General features: G+C 42.2%; 1 protein-coding gene across 1 annotated transcript in view; it reads right to left on the bottom strand.

The window, feature by feature from the left end:
- The window catches only part of TDRD12 (tudor domain containing 12), a 133,263-nt gene that overhangs the window by 87,307 nt on the left and 28,661 nt on the right, over positions 1-17,295 (bottom strand). The window contains exons 12-16 of the mRNA XM_073307859.2: positions 17,114-17,171; positions 15,601-15,705; positions 12,016-12,201; positions 9,709-9,865; positions 143-270 (exon numbers count right to left, since the gene is read on the bottom strand). Coding sequence (XP_073163960.2) covers positions 143-270; positions 9,709-9,865; positions 12,016-12,201; positions 15,601-15,705; positions 17,114-17,171 — 634 coding nt within the window. The remainder of the gene's footprint in view (positions 1-142; positions 271-9,708; positions 9,866-12,015; positions 12,202-15,600; positions 15,706-17,113; positions 17,172-17,295) is intronic.

Below are 17,295 nucleotides of genomic sequence, written 5' to 3'. Positions count from 1 at the left end.
CACACTTGGGCATTACATCATGGGATGTAATTTTTATTTTTATACAAATTTCATATTTATACCCTGTCCCCCACCCCCTTTAAAGGCTTTAAAGTCATATATTACTGAAGTAATGTATTATCTGAATGTATACCATACTCACTTGTTTGCTAGCTTCAGAGAACAAGTTATCAACTTCATCAAAAACAAGATGACAAAGTCTAAGAAATAATAAGCTATGGTGTTCAAGCAGTCTCAAAAGGCTGTGTGGTGTAGTTACAATCACTTCACCTATATTTTAGAAGAAAAGAGTTAACATTCATCTTTGATTTGTAATGTTTTCTATTTTCAAAAATACTATATCATCAATTAAAACATTACAGTAATCATAAAATTGGGCCATTTTGTTTGCAATTAATAGCAATTATTAATCTTTTCAAACCATTTTTATACAGTCCATGGTCTCAATCTTTGGCTCCTAGTCTGGCAGGACAAAACAGCTGAAAAATTGTCCTAAAGGGACAGCAAAGGATCCTGCCCCCTGCTGAATGGTAATTCTTGAGTGATTAAAGCCACAATAGGTGGCCCTACGCCACCCAATCCCTCTCCTCACCTCAGGTGCACGTCAGGAATGGAGTGATGGGAGGGATATGGTGGGAACGCAACAACCAAAGTAACTAAGAGCAGTATGCCAAGAAAAAAAGAATTATTTATGTATACCTGAGCTGTTAGCGTTCTTTGAGATGTGGATGCAGACATGTATTCCACTTAGGTGTGCCCAGTGAATCAAAGCCAGAGAACTTTACTTAGCAGTACCCATCAAAGCAACGCTCATGCTCTCTGGCTGAGTAGCCCCTCCCATGACTATACACAGGGGGTGGTGCCCCGACTCTCCTCACTACCTTCACATCGGAACCCAAAGCTGGAAATGCTGATGCAGAAAGGAGAAAGGGTGGGTCGTGAAATACACATCTGCAGCCACATCTCAAAAAACAGTAACAGTACCAGTAAATAACTGTTTTTTCCTCTAAGAGGTTGCAGATGTGTATTATACTCAGGTGAATCACAAGCAGTAGTGATAGAAAGTGGGGCTCAGAGTCTATTTGAACAAGGACTGCAGAACTGACTTCCCCAGATTTGCATCACATAACGTTTGGCAAACGTATACATGGAAGATTATGTAGCAGTCCTGCAAATGTCCAAAACTGAAATACTGCTGAAGAAAGTTATCGATGTTGCTTGAGCCCTGTGGAATGGGCCCATAAAGTCTGTGGGGGAGTGGTTTGAGCCACTTCATAAGCCATGGTAACGCAGACAGTAATCCATCTGGAAATCATCTGTCAGACACCAGCTGACCTTTCATCCGATCCTCAAAAGCCTAAGGTAAGAAACTAAATAATGCAGTTCTTCCCAGACAGAACACCAAGGACCCTCTCACACCCAACATATGAAGCTGCTGTTCATCTGCATTCAAGGTGTGGCTTAGGAAAGAATACAGGGAATAACTTGGTTAAGGTAAACTGCAAAACTACTTTGGACAAAAAACTTCAGATGTGGCCTCAAGGTCACTTTGCCTCTGAAGAACTGAGTACACGGCAGCCCTGCCAGAAGTGCTTACATTTTGCTAACTATCCTTTCAGAAGTTATAGCAATAAGAAAGGCGGTTTACTGGAAAAGCAGAGACAATGAGCAAGTTGGTATTGGCTCAAATAGAGGACCGTTGAGGTCAGTCAGCATAGTACTGAGGTCCCACAATTGGACCCCTTTCTTCATAGGTGGAAACAGGTATACAGTCTACCTGAGAAATCTCACTATCATGAGAGTTTGAGAACACTGGCCTCCCTTGGAACGCTGAGATCGCAGTCACTAAGAGCCAAACCCAAGGACTTCAAATTTAACAAATAATCCACAATGTCCTGAACATGAGCTAACATCAGTTGAATTCCTTTAGCTATTGACTAGATGGAAAACGCTTCCACTTGGTCAAATAGATAATCCTAGTAGATTATTTTTCTGGTTGCCTTTTGTTGCAAATGGGTTGACCAACAGGGTGCCTCATTCCCTGACCATGCTGCTCTTCAGAGACCTCTCATGGTCCTACTCAGATCATCCACCAACTAGTTCTGAGACTCCGGTAAGTGAGAAGCTGTGCACATCTTTTTTGAGGCAAAAAGTGCAAAGCTTCATTAATTCTCGACAAAGCTGGCTGGAGAAGGCTCCTCCTTGTTTGTTCACATTATACATTGCAGTGATATTGTTGGTAAGAACGTGTACTGCTGCTCCCCGATCTGATCCCAACAGGCTCAGCAGGAACTGAAAATAGCTCAAAACGCCAGTACGTTAATGTGAGAAGAAGCCTCTTGTTCCAACCACAAACCCTGAATCTTTTATGTCCCTAGATATGCTCCCCAACCTATTGTGACAGCATCAGTGACTACATGCCTGGTTGGCAGAAGATAGGCAAAGGGAACACCCTGACATCATTGCTATTTTCTGCCCACCATTGTAGAGAATCCAGTTATCTCGGGAGGTATACTCAGACAAGCTTGTCCAATGATTGCCAATTGAGTGATAGACCACCTCAACTATCATGCAGAGGACAAAGAGGTAATCTTGCATGCTGAACCATGTAAGTGCACGTGGCCATAACTTGAGGTACACACGGACCATGGTCGAAGCATGGGATTTGAGGTCCAGACAAAGATGAGCTATCTAGAATCACCTGTGTGGGACAAAGGCCCTCTAATATGTAGTCTAATGTACCCAATGTACTCAATTTTTTGAGCTGGAATCAACTTTGACTTTGCTTTGTTCAAAATCAACTCTAGCTGTCTGAAGAGGTGCAGTGTGATACGCACCTGACGAACTACTTGTTCAGATCTGTCCTTCACCAACCAATTGTCCAGGTACAGGAAGATATGAATTTCTTTCCCCTGGAGACACTGTACCACTGTCATGTATTTGTTAAAGAAGCATAGCACCAATGACAAGACAAAGAGGAGAACCGTATACCGATAATGTTGACTTCCTGTGGCTTAAAAGGATAGCCACCTAGAAGGTGGTGTCCTGGAGACTGAGGGCACCAAACCAGTCACTGTGATTCAAGGCCCAAAGTTACAATGCATCTGATGAATTTGTTGAGACCACAAAGAGCAAGAATAGGCCTCACCCCTCTCACGGATGTGGGGATCAGGAAGTACTGGGAGTCCCTTTCCCTGATGCTGCAGGGAGACCTCCTCTACAGCCCCCAATGAACACAGAGTCTGGACCTGCTGAAGGAGCAGTGACTCATGAGAGGAGTCCCAGAAAAGGGCCAGGATGGATGGATAGGTAGGAATTGAATGGCACAGTGCTTAGGACCAACTATCTGAGGTTATTCAGTCCCAATCACGGTGGATGTGGGGACAACCTGTCCCCATAGGGAAGGGAGAGTCAATGTGGCTGCTTGCCAGATGAAGGACGAGCTGGCTGGTTAAAGCCCACACCAAAAGGCCTTCTCTTATCAACTTCTGTTTTCTCTTGGAGAAGTTGTGTTGCCTTTAGGATAAGAAGGCTGTTTAAAATACTGCTGTGAGCATGGACGGAAGTGTTGTTTCAAATGATGTCTTTTTACTGATGGGGTATAAACTTCTAAGAATGTGACGTGGCCCTGGAATACTTAAAAGAAGGTAAGTCTCATCTGTCTTTTCTGAAACAAAGACCGCCTGCTAAATGTTAAGTCTTCTATTGTCTGTTGCACATGCAGAGCAATGTTTGAGTTCTAAAGCCAAGAAGTCCTCCTCATTGTCATAGTTGAGCCCATAACCCTAGATGAGGTGTTCGCCACAGAGAACACTGACTGCAGTGGTATTTTCCCCACAAAACAGCCCTCAGCCAGGAAAGACTTGAACTTCTCCCTGGCATCTTAAGGTAATTTATCTCTAAATTGAGACAGTGAATTCCAATTTACAAAGTCATATTCGACAAAAATGCCTGCTGATTAGCAATGAGCATCTGCACAGATGACAGAGTACACCTTGCTGCCCATTAAGTCAAACTTTTTAATCTCTTTTTCTTTAGGCATAGACATATCTGCCTGATAAATCTGCTCCCTAGTCACAGTCACCACAAGGAAATTGGGAGCTGCGTGAGAGTAGAAACGCTCAAAATCTTTCATGGGGATGTAGTAACATTTGTCAGTATGTTTCGGTGTAGGTGGCACAGATACTGGCATGTGCCACAGGGACTTTGCTGGTTCCAAGAGTCTCATTTTCCAGGAAGGCTAACTTTCCCACGGCTGAAGGCTGCAGAATGTTCAGCAATTTATGGGTGCACTCTTGAATAAGATCAGCTTGGATACACAAAACTGCCAACATATCCTTAGAAGGTCCTGATAAACATTAGTCTTCCAGAATCAGGAAGGATGAGTCCGGGACTATGGAGTCATCTGGCAAGGAGGATGACAGAGGTGGTGGAACAAGAACCGCATCCTGAAGCAAAAGTTGTTCCTCTTACAACGTTGGAAATTCAGCAAGGGCAATATCAGCTTGAACCCACTGTCTTGAACTACTCAAGATAGTTAAGTCCAAAGCAGACTGTGAAGAGTTACAAAGGGATCTCACAAAACTGGATGACTGGGCAACAAAATGGCACATGAAATTCAATGTTGATAAATACAAAATAATGCACATTGGAAAACATAATCCCAACTATACATATAAAATGATGGAGTCTAAATTAGCTGTTACCATTCAAGAAAGATCTTAGGAGTAACTTTAGATAGTTCTCTGAAAACATCCACTAAATGTGCAGCAGAGTCAAAAAAACGAACAGAATATTGGGGATCATTAAGAAAAAAGATAGCTAAGAAGACAGAAAATATCATATTGCCTCTATATAAATCCATGATACGCCCACATCTTAAATACTGCGTGCAGATGTGGTTGCCCCATCTCAAAAAAGATATATTGGAATTGGAAAAGGTTCAGAAAAGGGCAACACAAATGATTAGGGATAGGGAATGGCTTCCGTATGAGGAGAGATTAATAAGACTGGGACTTTTCAGCTTGGAAAAGAGACGACTATGGGGGGATATGATAGAGGTCTATAAAATCATAACTAGCGTGGAGAAAGTAAATAAGGAAGTGTTATTTACTCCTTCTCATAACACAAGAACTAGGGGTCACTAAGTGAAATTAATAGGCAGCAGGTTTAAAACAAACACAAGGAAGTATTTCTTCACACAACACACTGTCAACCTATGGAACTCTTTGCCGGAGGATGTGAAGGCCAAGACTATATCAGGGTTCAAAAAAAAAAACTAGATAAAATCATGAAGGATAGGTCCATCAATGGCTATTACCCAGGATGGGTAGGGATGGTATCCCTAGCTTCTCTTTGCCAGAAGCTGGGAATGGTCAAAAGGGGATGGATCACTTGATGATTTACTGTTCTGTTCTTTCCCTCTGAAACACCTGGCATTGGCCACTGTTGGAAGACAGGATACTGAGCTAGATGGATCTTTGGTCTGACCCGATATGACCATTCTTATGGAGGCAGAAGGTGAAGGACCAGACGATTTAGTGACCTCAGTCTAGAACAGCAGTTCTCAACCAGGGAACCACGGCTCCCTGGGGGTCCCGGAGCCCTTTAAGGGGACCGAGGGTCCCCACAGCCAAAACCCAAAGCCCAAGCCCCAGCGCCCCACAGGGGGCTGAGGCCCCAAACACTGGCGTCCCCAGTGGGGCTGAAGCCAGGAGCCACAGAGCTGAAACTCAGATCCCTGGCACCACTCACAGGACTAAAGCCAAGAGTGGCGGGGCGGAATCTCGGAGCCCCGAGCGTTGGTGCTCCCCGTGGTGCAGAAGCCCTGAGCCCACGGGCAGAGTTGGGGTATGGAGGGCATTTTCCCCTAAAACTGCAGATCAAGAGCAGGGCATTCCCAGGGCAGCTCCATCCTCCCCCACTCAATCTCTTTCTCTCCCTGCCCCCTGGCCAAGTCGGAGACGGGAAGCCGGAGTCGGCCAGTGCGAGGCTGCTGCTGATCTGGCTGGTCCCAGGGAGCAAGCAGCCACAGTGTTCCCTCATCTTCTGCTGCTGCTGGTGCCTGGGGTTGCTCCTCAGCTCCCAGCCCTCTTTGCTCCCACAGAGGCAGCCAATAAGAGCTGCCCAGGTGGGGGGACCCGGCTTTGTGGCTGGCAGAGCCCACTGGGAACCGGGACCACAGGGGACCCATCCCAGCACACAGCCCCTAGGTCCTCTCTCCCTACCCCTGAGCTACCCCCCTACACTCACACAGCACCTAGACACCCCTCTCTGCACCCTGAGCTACCCTCCGCCATCTGCACACAGCCTCTAGCTACCCCCTCCCTGCACCCTAAACGGTTTTCAAACTTTTTGAGCTGAGTCCCCTCTTTGAATTATAATTTTTGTTTGCCCAGCCCACCCCGACAGGCTGGGTGACCTGCTGAGGTGAGTCAGGGGGTGGAGGTGGCATTCCCTCCCTGGACCCCGCCATGTGAAGCTAGCTCGAGCCCCACTGGTCCCTGCCCCCCCGCAAAAACAGAAGTCAAACAACACCTATGCCCAAGGTACATGCCACAATGCCCCCCCCCCCCCGAGCCTCCCTGGGCCCTGGAGTTTTTATAGCATGTGGGGGAGGGGCTCAGAAAGAAAGATTGAGAACCCTTGGTCTAGAATACAACTGAGATCTTGAAAAACGTGCAGTGGTCCATGGATGCCAAGGCAGCCAATGTGGAAATGAGTGCTGTACCAGAGGCCAATAAGCACCAGGCCAATCTCTCTTATCTTCTGATCAATCTCTGTACCATTGACAGTCCTTCATAGGAGGTCTAGAGGATTTGCAAGACCAAATCCTGGAAGGAGACAAAGAAGCAACAGCTGATCCCAAGCTGGAGTATAAAGAGCATCCCAAATAGCCTACCGTTAACAGAGGGACCAAATCTGCTGGGGCTACCAAATGCCGCACCTCTGTTTGAGATCCAGTGATGCATCAAAGCAATACTGTAGCCAGCGCAGTCACTGACTAGCAACCCAAAGCTGTAGCAACAGCTGGTAGCCGAAAACGACTGATGCTGGAGTCACAACAGGTACCAAGGAGAAGGTTGGTACTGGATCAGGAATCAGTCCTGCAGATGTTGAGATCCTGGTTAGTGAAGTTGTGGGCACTGAAGATGGTATTAGTACTGAAGAGGGATGTCTCAGTGCCAACGATGGGACTAGGTTCACCTCTCTAGCAAGTCTCCCTGAGGCAACCACCCAGGGTACGTCAGGAGTACCATTCCAGAAGAGGATTCCTGAATCAGTGAAGTGTCTGAGATGGAAAGACAAAGTAAGTCAGCTGCTGCCTGGTACGCCAACAGGTTTGAGACTGTCGGTGCTGAAAGTGACATTGGTACTGGACTCAAAGACCATTCAGCAGACAGCACAGGAGTTGATAATACGGTGCAGATCTGGTTTTGCCTCAGTACTGGAGACCAGGCAGACAATGCTGCTCTACATGAGGCACCAGGTGAAAGATGGCAGTGTCCCATGCTTCTCCTGAGGAAGAGGAGGAAGAGTCTCTTTGAGCCCTAGAATGGGTACAACTAGTGTTATGAGTTTTCGTTCTTGAGGGATCAGAGCAAGGGGACCACTCTCTTCTTTTCCAAGGAGAAGAATCTGAATCTGGCAGACTATTTGAGGCACACACCAGCTATGGAGACTGATGGGCCTGGCAATCCACAGAAGGTCCTGACGGCAAAACTGGCTTCACAGTAAAATAATGAGGTGTTATTTTAAATGCAAGCTCTGTGTGATCTGATTTTCTTTATGGAGCAACAAATGGAGCACTTTTCTTTATATGCCCCTCTCCTACACACAACCACCACCATGCTGGCTCTTTGGAATAGCCACCCCACACAAAGGACAGTGCTTAAACCCTGGAGAGGGCTTAGCAAAAAAACCCTACAATAAACAGGATAATTCCTAAAGTAAATACTAGCCACTAACTACAAGCGTAGTGCTAACTATTTACAGACAATTTCATTGTTGTCTCTCAGAAACTGTGAGGTAAATATCAACTGCAAGGGGGTTGGGTAGGAGCCACCCTAATATATTCCTGGGAGGGGCTATGAGGGCCAGAGCCAAACCCCTATGGGTACTGCTAAGCAAAGGTCTCTAGCTTGAATGAGCTGGGTGCACACACAGCAGAGCGGAATACACATCTGCAACCACTTGAAGAGGAACTATTTCTGTCCCCAGCAGCCTTGGGATAGGAGGGACGTAAGAAGACGGCTTAGGGTCATATGCCCCTCCCTTTCACTAAGCAGAGATGTGAATTCAGCCAACATGTAAAACCAAACATAACTTCTACAAATCATCACCACACTATGTAGACTAAACAGTAGTCTCTTCTTAGGAAAGTCATTCACAATTTGGAAAATTGTGAATGAAGTGAATAGTTGTAGCTACATAGCTGTACTTCTATATCTGGTTCTAGTCAATCTAGTTTTTTTTTAAATTAAAATTTATGGGGGGAAAATCATAGTTGTATTACACTAGAGTCTAGAGATTTGCAAAGAATTAGTAAGGAAACACAAAATTCAAATCTATTATAATGATCACTCAACAAAACTGATAATTATGCAGACATTTATGATATAAAGAATACTCAGACTGAACACACAAACCTACCACCAGTTGAGAAACAAGATTTATGTTTGTCTCAATCTAGCCCTGAATTCACTCATTAGGGACTTCAGATAGCATGCATGATACAAGAGAGCAGAAAGCCAAAACAGGCCATTTTAAAAAAAAAAACGTTTAAAAGTTTGTTTCCTGTTTGTTATTCGCCATTCTAGCAAAAAAAGCCACCAGCATTTTTTTAAATTTAGCGAACAACCCTCAACAAAAAGCCAAAAAAAGGTAACTAAATCTGAATGCAAACAACAATGAATAAAGGGATAGATAGTAAAGTTGGTTAATAGACTAGCCTTCTACAGCTAGAAATATTGGTTCAAAGTGACAGTGGTCATGAGTATGAGTTTAGGGATACACATCTGCAACTAGCGCCTTCACACATTCTTCCAAGCCGTCCCTAATGCACAAACTGCTCTATTCATATCCATCTGCACACCTATTGCCCTTTCCAGCCTTCAAATCTTTACAACATACTTCCATTGTAATACCCAATGCAAATTGTCTAACATTAGTAGTTAGGGCAGGTAGCCTATTCACGATTCATTAACAGCTCTTGCCCATTTTATGTTTAAAAAAAAATTGAAGCCCCAGCATGAAGCCTGGTAAATAACAATCTCATTTTTTTCATCAGTAGACATCTTTGTGCCTCACATAAACAACAACAAAATTGCTAATCTCTAAGATTGAGAGGTGTAGAACTAATGTCCCAATTCAGCAAGATACTTAACCACCTGCCTAGCACTCCGAAGCACATGAAGTAGTGTCATACACTTTAATGACGTCTTAAACAACAGAGGCATTATAGGTAAGGACTGAGATGCACTGGCAGAGCAGCATGAGGATTTTTCACTGCACCAGCATTAAGCTCTACCAAGTGCCACTAGTCCAGCACTTTCATGGAATTCCAAAGCCACACGCTTTGTAAAATTTTATTGTCGTTACTGCCCTTTAAAATCACAGACTTACATAACATGAAGTGTAAAAACACTTCGCAAATTTAAGATAACCCCTATCATTTTACAGCATAAATAAGTGGTAAAATATTCTTACATCCTCTTTGAAGTTTCATATTTTTGGCTTCTTCTTTATTCAGTCCTAATAATATCAACACTGGATGAAGTGGCCTGGAGCATCTGCCATATTTTTCCAATAATTCAAAAACAAGCTGTGCTTTCCTCCACCCAGGACATACGATTAATGCTATTGGCTGTAAACACACACAACAAAAGACATCAGTTCACACAATTTCCGAGTTTAGGACTAGAAAAGTTTAGAACGCTAGAGGATAGAAGATCAGTAGTAAGTCTTGTAAGGCAGGAATAAAATTTGCAATATGAGTGATTTTACTAAAATTGTAAATTAAGCTGTTCAGTACAGTAGGTTCTCTCAAATTGTTACGTGCAAATAGTGTAGGTCCCAGAGGGATGGAGGATTAGAGGAAAGGCTAACTAGAGCAGAACAGGAAGCACAATTCCACAGAATAAGCAACAAGCAATAGATATGCATGATCAAGTCATGGCTACTTGACTACTGTACTATACACATTATAGCTCAGGTTTTCAAATGAGCCAAAATGCATCCTTCATTTCTACAAACACAAACTTCTGTGCAAACAAACACTTAAGAAATGCTATCCCCTGCACATGTAGATAATATTTAGATATTTTAAAAAAACCCTTATGCCCCACATGCATGCAGGTGATAGTGCTTGAATTGTGTGTGCATGTTTCCATGTACCCAACTTTTTGGAAGTTTGGCCCTAAATGACCAATCGCCATGCAAAATCAGGAACTCAGTTTTTAGTGATTAGTGAATGTGGGACAGATCTTCCAACTGGTTGACTTGCTAAGCTATTCTGCTAACACCTAGCCTTGGTCGGCCAAAGATGTGTCCAGAGCCCAAGAATAGTGGGCTCAGGGCAAGGGCTTTGCTCCACATACAGGTCCATACTGACGTGGCAATAATGCGGGTAATTCAGATCCTGGCTTCTGTGCTTCAAAGAGCCAAATAATGTACATACTTTTTGAAAGGCTTAATTCAGGACATACAAAACTCAACAACTCCAGAGAACTTCTACTGTAGCACTGTAAGCTTCAGATCCAGAGGTTCTGCCACCCATCTAATCATATCTTGAACAGTCAAAGTCCTCATGTGAAAAGGTAGAAGACAACCCCACATTAGCACCAGGCAAGGAGAAAGAGGAGATCCCAGGTGGTCCTCACTCCCCTTTATTCCCTGTGATATTTTTACATAAATTTCCTATCTGATGAAAAGAGTGATGGAGGACGAACCCCCTCTTGTGAGGGTCCACAACCACACAGTTCATTCAGAAAGTCACTCCCTCTGAAGTCTTCATAGAAAACCTCCATACAGAAGAGCTACCCACAGATGGTTTGTTTTTATCTCTTCCCCATCTGCATTTTACATATAATGTATGTAATTCCTAAACAGTGAGTACCAGTCCAAGTGAGGCTCCATAACAGTGTCTCCACTTCTGCCACCATTACAAAGTTTGGCCCTTCATATTAATGAAGTGGCATAACAGAAATAAATCTTTTCTTCTGCACAGTCACAATACATCTCAGAGAATCAACATTACCTATCTAAATACTGCAATGCAGAACTTTTCAGTAATCATAAAAACCTTTCTTGAAGGATCCCAAAGTGCTCTATACAAAATATCCAAAAGTACAGACAGACAGCATTTATAATCTATAATCTGAAATTCAGATACCTTTAGAGTGAAATCTAGGAGCATTTAACAGCATACAGCAACAGTTACACAACAGGTAAGCACAGGGAAAGAAAGAAGTTACTTACTTTGTGCAGTAACTGGAAATCTTTGAGAGGTATTCCCTATGGATGCGTCACTTTAGGTGCACATAACCAAAGGTGCATGGAGCGCATGCAAACCTGATATGGAGCATCCACAGGGACACTACTTCAAAGAAGAATATCTGATCCAATGAAACTGCAGGGGAAATTTAGATACTTAAAATATTTTATCCAACTAGGAGTACCACCAGGATATTAGGGTTATCCCCTTTTTACTTAATATGAATGAAATATAAAGAAACATTTTATAAAAGTTGTTAATGAGCTGGATAGAGACACAATCTTGTTTAATCTCCCTCAGAGATGTGTCTAGAACAGTTACATAGATGTAATCTACCAATTTTTGGAAAATAAAGAGTTTGAGGCATATTTCAACTGCCTTTGCATTACAAATTATTCCTGAGTTGCCTAGGTTTTACACTCCTAATGTGAGCATATTTTCAAATGAAACTGTGAAGTCACACTTAAAATTAGAAAAAAATGGCACTGTCTTGTAAAATAAACATTTTTTGTTTTACTTACTCCATTCCTAGTTGGCAGAGACTTGTAGCAGCTCCCTGATTGTAAAAATGTAAGAATGGGTGGAATATACAAAAAAGGATCATTTCCATGATGAGAAATGACAACTGAATCACATCCACGAGCTATTGGTGGCCAACAGTAAGATTCTGTGAGATTAGGACCTAGAAATTTATTCCGGAGAAGCTCCTACAATAAATAAATAAATAAATAAAAATGAAAAGTGTTATGTCAAAAAAGTTTGGGGCATTTAAGTGCTTAATTTTGAATGTATTCTTAAAAAAAAGATGTAAAGATCTGAAATATCTAAAAGGAAGAAACAAATGCAACATATATTTTTCTTAGGTCAACATATTTAACTTTTGTGGTGAAAGCTTGTTTCACTGTATTTTACCTCCACTTTTGGATCACTTATTGCCCCCAAAGGAGGATCCTTCAATCATGATTTCTTAGACCCACATATACAGTAACTATAATGTACCTAAAATGTCAAGCAAACAGATTACACGATGGAATGACTAACATTTCTCTTCTAAACATGAGAAGGTATATGTACAATCTAGAAGTGCTTCAGAATGTCCAAAAACATTACTTGCACTTGCTTTAAATGGCCTAAGGCCTGTTCAAAAGTATTACTAAATCACTTTCATACCAATTTTTAAATGTAATTATGCTTTCTAAATTTAAGTCTCAATGGGGCTGATTTGAAAAACAAGCTACTCGCCCTATGCAGTAACTGAGGTTCTTTGAGATGTGTCCCCCATGGGTGCTCCACTTGTGGGTGCAGTAATGCCCCCTGCACTTGGGATCAGAAATCTTCATCAGCAGTGCCTGTTGGACCACATATGTGCACCACCCTGCTCTCACGCTATGAGCTGAACATATGTATAGCACTGTGCAACCCAACTGCCCTCAATTCCTTCTCTGCTGCAGAGCGTACATTTTCTGCTCCAAAGCAGAGGGGAGGAGGGCGGGTAGTGGAACACTCATGGGGACACACATCTCAAAGAACCTCAGCTACTGCACAGGACAAGTAACCCTCTCTTCTTCTTCTTCAAGTGATGTCCCTACAGGTGCTCCACTTGTAGGTGACTAGAAAGCAGTGCCCCAATTAGAAGGCTAAGGCTTCAGAGTAACATTTACTGCTGATGACAGGACAGTATGTCCTAGGAGAGTGTCTGCTATGGTATCATGCATAATACTGTAGGGATGTGCAAAAGTGTCTGTTGATGCGCATGTGGCAGCTTTGCAAATGTCAGCAAAGGAGACATTCTTGAGAAAAGCTATCGAGGGGGATTGTGAATGTGTGGAATGTACTCTAATTGCAGGAGGAGGCTATTGTGGAGTTCGTAATCTGAATGTCTACATTGCAGGATCCACTTGGAAGGGCGTTGTTTAGAGATAGATGTGCCTCTGGATCTTTTGGTGGTTGAGAGGAATAATCGTGGTGATTTTCAGAAAGGTTTAGTCCTGTCTAAGTAGAATGCTAGTGCTCGTTTCAGGTCTAGGGTGTGTAGTGTTGGTTACTGTGAGGCTTTAGGAAGAAGCAAGAAAGGTGCATTGGTTGATTGAGATGGAAAGATGATGGAATCTTGGGTAAAAATCTTGGATATGGGCATGAAAAATGGTTACTCACCTTCTCGTAACTGTTGTTCTTCAATATGTGTTGCTCATGTCCATTCCAAACCCACCCGCCTTCCCCTCTGTCGGACTAAGCAACAAGAAGGAACTGAGGAGGCAGTGGGTCGGCAGGGACCTATATTGACAGCAGTTTTGCAGTGCCATAGCTCCTGAAGCTTGCTTGTGTCAGTCTCCAGACCTGACACAGTGCCGAGGGCTGTAGGTCTGCTTGGTTAGGGTCTTTAGACCATTTCTTCATTCCAGTACAGGAAGTACTTGGACAGGCCCTGGATCTATGTCCCCTATCAGAGGATGTTGAGGCAACTGACCTTGCAGAGGATAGTGTTCTTGCAGACTGTGCCTCAGAGAGTGAGGAGGAAGCCCGTTTCTTCTCTTCAAGAGAAGCAGGGAATGAGGATAGGCAGACGACCTGGCAGAGCATGAGGGCCTCACAGGAGGGGAGTCTGGGCCCAGGTCCAATGCAGGTCACAGTGATTTCTCCATGAGGAGAAATTTTAACCAAATGTCCCAGTCTTTTCTGGCTCTGACTGTTACGCCATGGCACCGGGACACTTTTGTGGGACGTGTCCCTCTCCCAGGCAGCAAATACACTGTGGGTTGCTGTCCATTACCAAGAAAGCGGCCCCAGAGGGGCATACCTCTTAAACCCTGGGGATCCGGGCATAAGGGTGAGGGGAAAAAGCTTCCTGGTCTACTCTATTGAAATTGCTGTAAAGGTAAACTAAAAACAAAAAAAAATGTTTTTTTTAGATTGAAGAAAGGAGTATTAGTACTAACTACACTACAACTAACAGGTAAGGCACTAGCTATTGAGAGAACAGGAGAAGCAGGCTTTGCTGTGGATTCCACCCCAGACCAAAGGTGGCAGAGAAGGAACTGAGGGCGGTCGGACCGTACAGTGCTATATATACACATCGTGCTCACAGCACAAGAGAGGGAGGTGCGCATGTGTGGTCTGACGGGCACTGCTGATGAAGATATTCAATCCCAGGCGCTGCCACACCTGCAAGAGTAGCCACCATAGGGACATTATTTAAAGAACCACTGCTGAGGAACCATTCTGAGGCCAGCGACCATCAATGAGATCCTTTTGAATAAATAAGCCAAAGTAAAATCAGTGAGGAGACTGACCCACTATGAAAAATTCAACCAGCTCCATATACTTCTCTTGGATATAGTTGGTGTTGAATGAAATAATAAACTGGGTGTATTTAAAAGCTTTTGTGCACTTCACAAAAAAAACAAACTGACCCTTACCATCCAGTCATTGAAGGATTTGTTGAGATAATATGCTCAATAATGGGATCTGAATCGCACCTGAACACATTTAAAAATTACCCTAAAGTTATCAGTGGATGAAGTGAAAATGGAAGTCATGTAATGAAGGATCTCTGTGTTAAAAGTAGTAGCTAGGCACTAAGATAATAAAAGATTCCATCCTCTCCCACTCTAAATTCTGAGAAGACGACACTACTGTCATCAGCACCTTCCCTGTCCATCCCCTGCTTATTGCTGGCTTTGGCCCCCAAAACAGTTCCCCAGGAATCTGGCTCTCCATGTTAAGCACAGGGAATTAAGCATAAATGCATTCCCCTCTATGCCTCTTGGATGAAACACATATAGGCAAATACCCTTTTCCAAAACAGAGGTTCCCAAAAGAGGCTGGGAGGGTCTGCCAGTTCATTGTTGGAGCAATTCTCCATTTCTTCCATCTGTATCATAAAATAAGCAATCTCCTAGCTCCTGCCTTCACCAAGAAATAGAGGCGGGGGCTGGAAATTTGAGAACTGAGTCTGAAAGTAGTATTTTTTTTAAATGAATACACTTGCCGTTCACTCCTGCCCCACTTTAAAAAATTTGAGTCCTTTAATATTTGAGGAGTGTGCTGGGGCATCAGAACTATCCTTTAATATATTCAGTGTATCATACAATAAATGTTAATATTACCTTTTTCAGATCTACCAAAAGTGGTGTTGTTTCAAGAGTTGAACGTGGCTCTATTTTGTTGCTGAGAACAATAGGAGGTTGTTCTGTATTGATCTTTTGAAACTCCTGAAAGTACACACATCATTTAGAAAACACTAACAAAAACATGTGTAATAAAAAGTATGTAATAAAAAGTTTTTATTTCATATGCTATCCCACAAAAGTGGCCAAAGAGTACATTTTATTTAGATTTTACATTTTTAGGAAAGGAATTACAAGTAAGAAAGGCTATTCGCCAGTTTAAGTGCTTCTGCATATTCCCACTAGTATAGCTCAAAGAAAGTGGGACTCTACATACTTTTTTCAGTCTTAAATGTTCAGCTGAATAGTTGCATGATCCCATTAGGCACTGCATTTCTAGATGGATTCAAAACTGAGAGATTATAGTGGCATGCATAATGAAAATGGGAATGTGCAGAAGCAATTTTTGAAAATCCTATTTATTTTAATAATTTGCCAAAAATCTGCACACCTTTTCTTAAGCATGTAGACTCAGTGCGTTTGCATGGTTGTTCTTGTTAGATTATGAACTAAAAAAACCCAAACCTGTCAACATATTAAAAATCTGGGCTAACCAACAAAGTCTCCTTGTTTGTTTTCCCAAAGGAGGAAGAAATCATTTGTTAACTGGAAACATCTCATTTTCCTCTCCCACCCACTACACAGATTCTGGCTGCTCTTAGTTACTGTTTACAGGAATAAGAACTTCTGGGCACAAATCTGAGAGCAGTTAATGGACAGCCCCCATGTTGTCCATTCAAATAAAATTTTCACTATTAGCCAAGGGGTCTGTACTTTTAAAAATATTTTATTCAAGACGACATTCTGGGGTACAGATGAACTTGCTCTCCCACTTTGAAATGGGATTTACAAGAACTTTGATACAAAGGTTTTACCATATAGTCTTCCTGTAAGCAACAGTGTATTCTTTGCTGAAACTTCCTAAAGTAACAATCCTTAGTCATTAAAAGTTGATATTCAAATAGAAAACTCTAAAAATTCAGTATATTTTAGAATGATGAACTAAGATTAATTTTTAAGACAAACTTTTTCCAAAAATTATGCTATTTGGAATATATGTGAAGTGTCTGCACATGTAATATTTTCAGATATAAAATAACCAAAAAGCATGTGTGAATTCCAGAAGTTGCTCTCATAAGTCTATCTGAATCACATCTACCTAGAGCAAATCTACACAATTATAAAGTATTATCACATTTCAATTACACAGAAAACAATACGAATGCCAAGATAAATGCTAACAATTCAGGTTCTGAATATAAGGACATGATGATACACATCTTGTCTAATGATAATGCCGCTGTTGTGTCCTATTAAATTTTTTATAAGAAAGTATTTAATATATTTTAAAATAGGACTCATTTGAAAACAAACAATGTACTATTACAAGGCCATAAAGAGCTTAGTAGTGAAGTGTATACAATAAAAATATGAAGTTAAGTTTTAGAAGTACCTGCTGCTCATAATGAACATCAGTTTTCAACGGATCAGGATTCAAAAACTGCAGGAGCCTGAAAAAGTGTACAATTATTAAATCCAACACTTATGAAACAGTGATGTCCTTTTCCAAACACCATCACAACCAGTTTTTAACTTCACTTAAAATTATATATACACATTAATATGCTGTGAAAT

The sequence above is a fragment of the Lepidochelys kempii genome, chromosome 12, assembly GCF_965140285.1.
Source record: "Lepidochelys kempii isolate rLepKem1 chromosome 12, rLepKem1.hap1, whole genome shotgun sequence".
NCBI lineage: Eukaryota > Metazoa > Chordata > Testudines > Cheloniidae > Lepidochelys > Lepidochelys kempii.
The sequence above is the reverse complement of the archived record's forward strand: the minus strand, read 5'-3'. Positions and strand labels throughout refer to the sequence as shown.